The sequence below is a fragment of the Triticum aestivum genome, chromosome 2A (assembly GCF_018294505.1).
Source record: "Triticum aestivum cultivar Chinese Spring chromosome 2A, IWGSC CS RefSeq v2.1, whole genome shotgun sequence".
Taxonomy (NCBI): domain Eukaryota; kingdom Viridiplantae; phylum Streptophyta; class Magnoliopsida; order Poales; family Poaceae; genus Triticum; species Triticum aestivum.
The window spans coordinates 80,346,941-80,355,563 of record NC_057797.1 but is presented as its reverse complement, the minus strand read 5'-3'; the positions used below and the strand labels follow the sequence as shown (position 1 = coordinate 80,355,563).

General features: G+C 47.0%; 1 protein-coding gene across 1 annotated transcript in view; it reads left to right on the top strand.

Moving 5' to 3' along the window:
* Window positions 1-6,402, top strand: part of LOC123191546 (L-type lectin-domain containing receptor kinase SIT2-like) — a 10,563-nt gene extending 4,161 nt beyond the window's left edge. Inside the window, exon 2 of the mRNA XM_044604239.1 lies at window positions 4,315-6,402. Within this exon, the coding sequence (XP_044460174.1) occupies window positions 4,315-6,298 (1,984 nt within the window). The 3' untranslated portion in view covers window positions 6,299-6,402. The remainder of the gene's footprint in view (window positions 1-4,314) is intronic.
* The last annotated feature ends 2,221 nt before the right edge of the window (window positions 6,403-8,623 follow it).

Below are 8,623 nucleotides of genomic sequence, written 5' to 3'. Positions count from 1 at the left end.
CAGGTAGGTGGGGCCCTTCCTCCCCCCTTAAACCAATCATAACTCGCCAAGTGTTAACCACCTCGTGAAACCCCCGTAAAACTCCGTTGATGTAGCATTACAGTGTTTTCTGCAGTTGACTGTACCAGTGAGTGACTGCTTGCAAAACCTTAATCAGACACAATATATGGCTGATCTGTTCCTAGTAGTACTACGTGCCATTGAAAAAGCTTGCTGCCATGCGTCATTTTTGTTCTGAACTAGAGGCTGCGCTGACAAATTCTGTAGTCGTATGTTAACTTATAGCGCGGTCTCCATTCAACAAAAGGTAAAAATGCCAAGACATTTTATTATCTCATGCTTGTCGTTATCAGGCCACGCATTCTGATAGCATATACGGAGTATGTCGCATTATCGTCCCATCATACACTTGACTTTGGCGAGCTAACCCTCCAATAGGCAATAATATAAACTGTCTTGTACTTGTACGTGTGTAGTAGCCGAATACTGGGAAAAACTTTTCTCACTTCCCCACTATACGTACCAAGTTGCAGCCTAGCTGTACTGCTGTAGACATGGCCGGCAAGCTGCATAGAACGTTCCTTGTGCACTCCCTGTGCCTTGTGATCCTCTCCCTTTGGCCCGAATCATGTACTCCCTTCGTTTGAAATTACTTGTTGTAGAAATGGATGTATCTAGACGTATTTTACTTCTAGATATATCTATTTTCGAGACAAGTAATTCCGAAGGAAGGGAGTAGTAGCTCTCTGCACTGTGCAGGCGCAGTCATTCATTTACTTCGGCTTCCATGGAGCCGACATCACCCTCGGCGGCTCCGCCGTGGTCCAACCCGGCGGGCTCCTCCAGCTGACCAACAGCTCCGACATCATAGGCTACGCGTTCCGCGGGCTCCCTTGCGTTTCCGTCCCGGCGCCGGCGGCACAGTGCGATCCTTCTCGCAAGGCCTACCATGCGCCAAGTGACGCAGTACCTTGACGGTGACCCTCCAACACCAGAGCCATCATCACCAGTGGACACCAACTTCGAGATGCTCGCTGCAATGCAAAACGAAGGTTTTGACCCGTACGTCATGTCTTATCCTTCTTCCACGGCAAGCCATGGCGCAACATCCATTGTCTCGGGTGGAAGTCTGGAAGATGACTCCATGCTTAGGCCGGTGCCTTTTTGGTTCTCGTAAGATCAGGGGGCTTCTCTGCAACATCCTCCAATTGGACCACATTATTTTCTGTTATGTGGGTTTTGCCGGTAAACTTCTGAATATTTGTATGATATACTACTATTTTTGTTTCTTATGTACCTCTATATCTTTTTCAAGGAGGTGTTGCCCCTGTATTGTATGCATGTTCGGCTTAGTAGGCACTCTATATATTGTAACACTCCAGGCTTGTTGCCGAAAGTAATAATTCTACCAGTGCCTGTATGTAACGACATTAATGTATCCACCATCCGACTAGGCATGGTGCGGTGATTTGCGGTATAAAGAGGCGAAACATTTTGCTAGAGTATACACTATAATACGCCCAGACATGCACAACTCTTTGTCAGGATGGTTGTCGGCGAAGCGTACGAGAGTGGAGCGATGGGTGGGTGGAAAAAAATTATATGAGACCAGGTCTCACGGTTAGCAGGTGAGACCCGTCCTGATGGATGACACATGACATTCACAAATCACAAACCTGGTCTCATAGAATTCTTTTCCATGGGTGGGTGGTTGCACACGCACTAGACTTTGTCTCCAAACTAAAGACTTGTCTTTTATTTTCATTTCTGACATTTTGAATTGCTCACAACTTTTTAACCAAAATTCCCAAAATAATAATTATGTGCCTCCATTCCTTTATATAAGGTGTATTTGTTTTTTGATAAAATTTCATAATGTAAGGTGCATTTGTTCTAATTCCTCGTAATTCCGATCTTGGCCCTCCAGAAAAAGGAAAGTATCTTTCCCCTGATTGCATGTATCTCTTCTTCTATAGAAAGAATAGGAAACTATCTCTCTCCCAATTGCATGTATCTCTTCCTTTCCTATCCTAAATGATTTACTTGCCGCTAATCTACGAATTAGACAAGGGTAATTTCGTCCCAAATAGTACATAATTATGTGCCTTGGTTAATGTGCTGAAAATAATACACCTTAGATAAAGGAATGGAGGGAGTAGTTTTTTTTTACATATTTGAATTATTAAGGCCCACAAGATCTTTAAAATACAACTGCTTTGGATATATTTTTACTTTTTTTAAGTATCAATCATATTTTAACTTTAGTTTTATTTCACAATGAAGCTACGTGTTTCATTGAAATTGAAATTTGAAATTTGCGAAGATGCATACTTTAGTGTGCAAACTAATATTCCTGATTTATACATGAAATTGAAATACGATATTGTGGAAATATATTTCAAGAATACCAGTTCGAGGCATAGAAATGGGCAGATTCACAAATATCATATTTCAAAAGTCTGATTTCACTAAAACAATATAATTTCAGTAATTTTAAAAACGGATTTGAAAGAATTAGTTTTACATTTTTAGATAACCAGTTTCACGTTTTTGAAATAACAAGTTCCACATATTCCGCACTTAAATCTGCTTCATATAAAATGATTTCTGTCATTTCAAAAAACTAGTTTCACTCATTTCGTAAACTAATTTCACTCAATTCAAAAACTAATTTCACCCATTTCATAAAAGCTGATTTAGCTCATTCTGAAAAACTGATTTCACTCGCTTATTTACTCATTTGAAAATAGATTTGACTCATTTGAAAAAATAATTTCACTCACTATGTCACTCATTTCAAAAAATATTGATTTCACACAATTCAAAATAATGATATCACTCATTTAAAAAAAATGATTTCACTCATTTAAAAATAGTTATTTTATTCAATTCAAATAGTGATTCTGCTCATTTTAAAAAACTGATTTCACTTATTTCAAATCACTGCTTTCACACATTTCAAAGAACTGTGGTACTGCATGGGACTCTCCCTCTCCAACTCTAAAATAGCCAATAGGGCCATAGAATATACTCCCTCCGTCCGGAAATACTTGTCGGAGAAATGGATGTATCTAGATGTATTTTAATTCTACATACATCCATTTTTATCTATTTCTCCGACAAGTATTTTCGGACGGAGGGAGTACTAGAAGGCAAGGGAGATCAGAGGTTGACTTGTAACAGCACCCCCTTGTATGGGTCAAACCAAAGGAGCAGCCGAGCCTCAAGATTACTGTTAGCAAACAGAAAATAATAAAGACTACAGTCTTTTCAAAAGTAGGACACTTGTTCTTCATGCCACTTGGATTGGATGGATCGGACGTACTGGTGATAGAAATTAAGAACAACAGTGTATATTTTGGTTGGGTGAAGTTTTGCGGTGCGAGACCGGATTGGTCGAGAAAGTTCTACGGATAAAGACGGGATGAAAGGCCCGATAGTCCTAGTACTTGTTTTCCGCAGTTAAATGTAGTAGCACTTGTCGTGAGGAGTGAGTGATTGCTTGCAAACACCTTAAGTGGTTGTTTGGATAGCGATGATTAGCCATGAGTTTATAGAAAATAGGTTTTTAGCCGATTTTATGTAAAATCAGTTTTACTAGTTTGTTTTTGACTAATCAGTTTATGAGCAATCACGTTTGGAGTAAGAGAAGTTAACGCTGGCTTCTCTTGTTTCTTGTTTGGATATGTATCTCTCCAGTGAGATCCCGTGAGATGAGGAAGGAGCAGGCTGCCAGAAAAGAACGGGATGGCCTGAGTCCGTTAGGATCCAGTATTTACAAAACGGGTTTATAGGAAAACTACTAATTCTTGTTTTTCCATAAACTTGAAATTCTGGGTTTCTGAGAACCACGTTTTTTATATCTATGGATTAGTTGGAACAACCAAACAAGATTTTATTCGGTTAGACGGTTTTTCTAATTTGTAGAGTATGTGGCTGATCTGTTCTCTTGTACCGTGCCATTGAAAAGGCTTGCTGCCATGCGTCATTTTGTTCAGAACTAGAGGCCGCGCTGACAAATTCCGTAGTCGCATCGCATGTTAACTTATTGCGGTCTCCATTCAACAAAAAGGTAAAAATGTCAAGAAAATTTATTATCTCATGCTTGTCATTATCAGGCCACGCATTCAGATAGCATATTATGTCCCATGGTCGCATCATACACTTGACTTTGGCAAGTTAACCCTCCAATAATATAAACTGTGTTGGTACTTGTACGTGTGTAGTAGCCGAATACTGCAAACAACTTTTCTCACTTCCCCACCACGTACCTATTTGCAGCCTAGCTGTAGACATGGCCACCAAGCTGCATAGATCCATCCTTGCGTACTCTTTGTGCCTCATGATCCTCTCCCTTGGCCCCGACCATGTAGCTCTCTGCACTGCGCAGGCGCAGTCGTTCGTCTACTCCGGCTTCCGGGGAGCAGATATCACCCTCGACGGCTCCGCCATGGTCCAACCCGGCGGACTCCTCCAGCTGACCAACAGCTCCGACATCATAGGCTACGCGTTCCACCGGGCTCCCTTGCGCTTCCGTCACGGCGCCGGCGGCACGGTGCGATCCTTCTCGCTCTCCTTCGTGTTTGCCGTCCAGTCCGAGTTCGACAAGGAGAGCAGCGGCGGCATGGCCTTCTTCGTCGCCCCCGGCAGGAACTTCTCCGGCGCCATGCCAGGCAGTTTCCTAGGCCTCTTCAACGCCTCGACCAACGGCCGCCCCGACAACCGCATCTTCGTGGCCGAGCTCGACACCTTTGGCAACGGGGAGTTCAAGGACATAGACAGCAACCATGTCGGCATCGACGTCAACGGGCTAATCTCCGTTGAAGCCCACACGGCTGGTTTCTATGATCACAAGACTGGTAGCTTCACAAACTTATCTCTGAATAGTGGAGATCCGATGCAACTGTGGGTCGATTATGATGCACAGATCACACAGGTCGTGTCGACCTTGGCTCCCCTCGGCGCTGCCAAACCTCGCAGGCCATTGTTTACAGCCACCACCAACCTCTCCGATGTGCTCGAGGACCCATCTTTTGTTGGCTTCTCGGGTGCATCCGGCTCACTCAGCACGCTCTACTCCGTGCTTGGTTGGAGCTTTGGCCTGGATGGCCCTGCCCCGGCAATCAACATCACAAATTTGCCCAAGTTGTTCCGTGGTCGTCAGGAGGTTCGATCTAAAGTCTTGCAGATCGTCCTTCCGATTGCCACCGCAGTGTTCATCGCGGCCGTGGGAACCGCCATCACCCTTCTCGTACGAAGGCATCGGAGGTATGCCGAGCTACGGGAGGATTGGGAGGTGGAGTTCGGGCCACATCGCTTCTCGTACAAGGACCTGTACCATGCGACGGAAGGATTCAAGAACAAGAACCTCCTAGGCGAAGGAGGCTTTGGGAAAGTATACAAAGGAGTACTCCCGGTATCCAACTTGGAGGTAGCCGTGAAGAAAGTGTCCCATGAGTCAAGGCAGGGGATGAAGGAGTTCATCGCCGAGGTCGTAAGTATTGGTCGCCTTCGACACCGCTACCTAGTGCAGTTGCTTGGTTATTGCCGGCGTGAACATGAGCTCATTCTGGTGTATGAGTACATGCCGAATGGCAGTCTTGATAAGTACCTGCATTGTGGAGAGGACAATCCGACACTTGACTGGACCCAGAGGTTTGGGATCATCAATGGGATAGCATGTGGCTTGTGGTATCTACACGAGAAATGGGAAAAGGTTGTCATACATAGAGACATAAAAGCAAGCAATGTGCTCCTTGATGGTGAAATGAATGGACGGCTCGGTGATTTTGGCCTGGCAAGGTTATATGATCATGGTACCGACCTACAAACCACACATGTGGTTGGCACCATGGGTTACCTAGCCCCAGAGTTGCTACGCTCGGGCAAGGCTTCTCCTCTTACAGATGTTTTTGCCTTCGGCACATTCCTTCTTGAGGTAGCATGTGGACAGAGACCCATTAAGCAAGACTCCAAAGACGAACACATCATGCTGGTGGATTGGGTACGCGAGCATTGTCACAATGGAACCCTCTTGCAAACTGTGGACACAAGGCTTCATGGTAACTATGACAAGGACAAGGCCAACATGGTGTTGAAGCTAGGGCTTTTGTGCTTGCATCCGTTGCCCAGTGCGAGGCCTAGCATGAAGCAAGTCATGGAGTACCTCGACGGAGAGACCGCACTGCCGGAGATGGCACCCACACATATCAACAACGTCAATATGATGCAAATCAGAGGATTTCCCGACCTAACGACGAGCATCGGCACATTCTCTGGTCTCTCAGGGGGGCGATGATGACCTAGGATGTTTGTGTTGTTTAATATAATTCTGATTTATTAACGTGTACTTGCATATGAAGGAACGGTGGTGTATGTTATATCTGAGTGCTTGTATGGAAAATAAATTAATAGACTTAGTATGATGCCCCCAGGGAATATGTAGCAATCAAGTGACCCGATCAGATGTATAAGCCCTCTGTTGTAACATGATTTGGTTATTTTCACCTTGGTTTGCACTTTTGTGTAACATGATTTGGTTATTTTCACCTTGGTTTGCACTTTTGTGACTCCCAGAGGCCTTTTGCTAGCACAGTGTGACATTAGTCAATCAAGTGACCCGATCAGATGTATAAGCCCTCTGTTATAACATGATTTGGTTATTTTCAGCTTGGTTTGCACTTTTGTGACACCCATAAGCCTTTTGCTAGCACAGTGTGACATTCAAGAGTCAAGACCTACTTTCACTGTCTCACGCCAGAAATTTCTTCGCCTTATTATACTTTCAGCATGACATCTGTGGCCTAGCCCATATTGCTCTCACTAAGGGCATCTCCAACGCCGACTCGCAAACCTCCCGCAACTGTCCGGAAGTCTGAACCGTGAAAGCCATCCAACGCGGTCCTGTATCAGTCCGCTGGACGGTTCGAATGCGATTTCTTCCGCAAACCGGAGACAAACACGGGGAAGGTTTGCGGGAGTCCGGACACGCGAAACCTCGCTCTCCGCCCCCTGGCCTACCCAAAAGGAAGGCGGAGCCCGCGCTTTTGTAGCACCCCGCACTGTTTCCGCGCCAAAATCCCCCACTCTCTTCTTCCACTCCCCGCCGCTCTTCGCCCAATTTCTGCTCTTTTCTCCCACCCTCTCCTTCCCTCCGCCGCCAACACATGGAAGATCATCTCTGAGACGCGGCAAAATCGCCGCATCAAAGCGAAGGCCGCAAATGGGGAGAAGCTGAAGAAGTGGCTGGCCCCTGGTGGGCCCGGTGGTGGCGATGGGCGTGGCGGACGAGGCGGTCGGCGAGGCCGTGGCGGAGGCTGCCAGACATGTGCGCCCACAGTATAGACAGCGCCATGGCCGGAGCCTTACAAGCCTCCGTACTACTACGCCACCAAGCAGCTCGCAACCCCGCCTGTACGGTTCCTTACATCATCAATGTTAATGTGGCACCACTCTTCTTCGAGTATTATTCGCCACAGCTCGCTGGCCGAGGACGGCGGGAGGGGAGCAGATGGGTGCCCGCACGTTGTTTGCTGCAATGCCGAGAGTGGGGAGCCGGCGTACGATGAGGAAAGGGAGATGCTCGATATCATCCACGACAGAGGCGAGAGAGGAGGAGGGGGCTATGAGGACGGGCAGGTGGAAGACTCGGATCCCACCCAGTCCGGTAACTACCAACAGCAGCAGTCCTACACCCAGACGGCCACACAACAGTCCTACACCTAGACCGGCGATGACACACAACAACAACATTGGGCCGCTGGAGAGTAACATCCAAAGGGAGGGGGAGGAGGGTGTTGAGGATATGACTACCAGGAATGACCCGCCCAGGAGGGGCCGGGTTAACTATAATGGCGGTTCAAAAGAATAAAGCCCAAGAGTATACAAGATGACGGTTTACGATTAGGCTTATAATAGGCCCAAGCCCAGCGGCGGCTTAAGGCCCGTAAGTATAAACCGCCATGTAAAATAAGACTTGTAAAGTAAGGCATGTAAGAGATGTCACCGAGCCGGACATGTTGTATGAGCCGGCCGGGACTCTGTAGGCCACAGGGCGTCAACCCGTGTATATAAGCGGATGACCCGGCGGCGGCTTAGGGTAAGAAACAACAAATCAAGAGCCAAGCTAGCGTATTTCGCTCCTTGGTCATCGAAACCTAGCAATACCACATCAACTGGATTAGGCTTTACCTTCACCGCAAGGGGCCGAACCAGTATAAACCTCTCATGTCCTTTGTCCCGATTAACCCCTTTAAGCTTCCTAGTTGCGATGTCTCCACGACTAAGTCCTTTCGCTAGGACATCTGCCGTGACAATTCCACGACGGTTGGTGCCCACCGTGGGGCCAGCGCACGGTGGATTTGAGTTCTTGAAGGGCAGCTTCGAAGGACTCATGGGATACGCTGTGGGCCGGATGACCAAGAGTCGTCGCGGCAAGCTCTACATCGATGACACAGGTTGGGGCCCCGACGCCGGCTCAATTGAGTACGGGTAACGGGTCCCCTTCGGCAGAATTCACGTCTTCATAGGCCGGATCGGCGAGCCGGGCCCTGAGTCGGACATCTGCACCAACCTCATCGAGACGGCTCAGTGCGTGAGACCCGCCCGGACTCAGCCTGCCGTG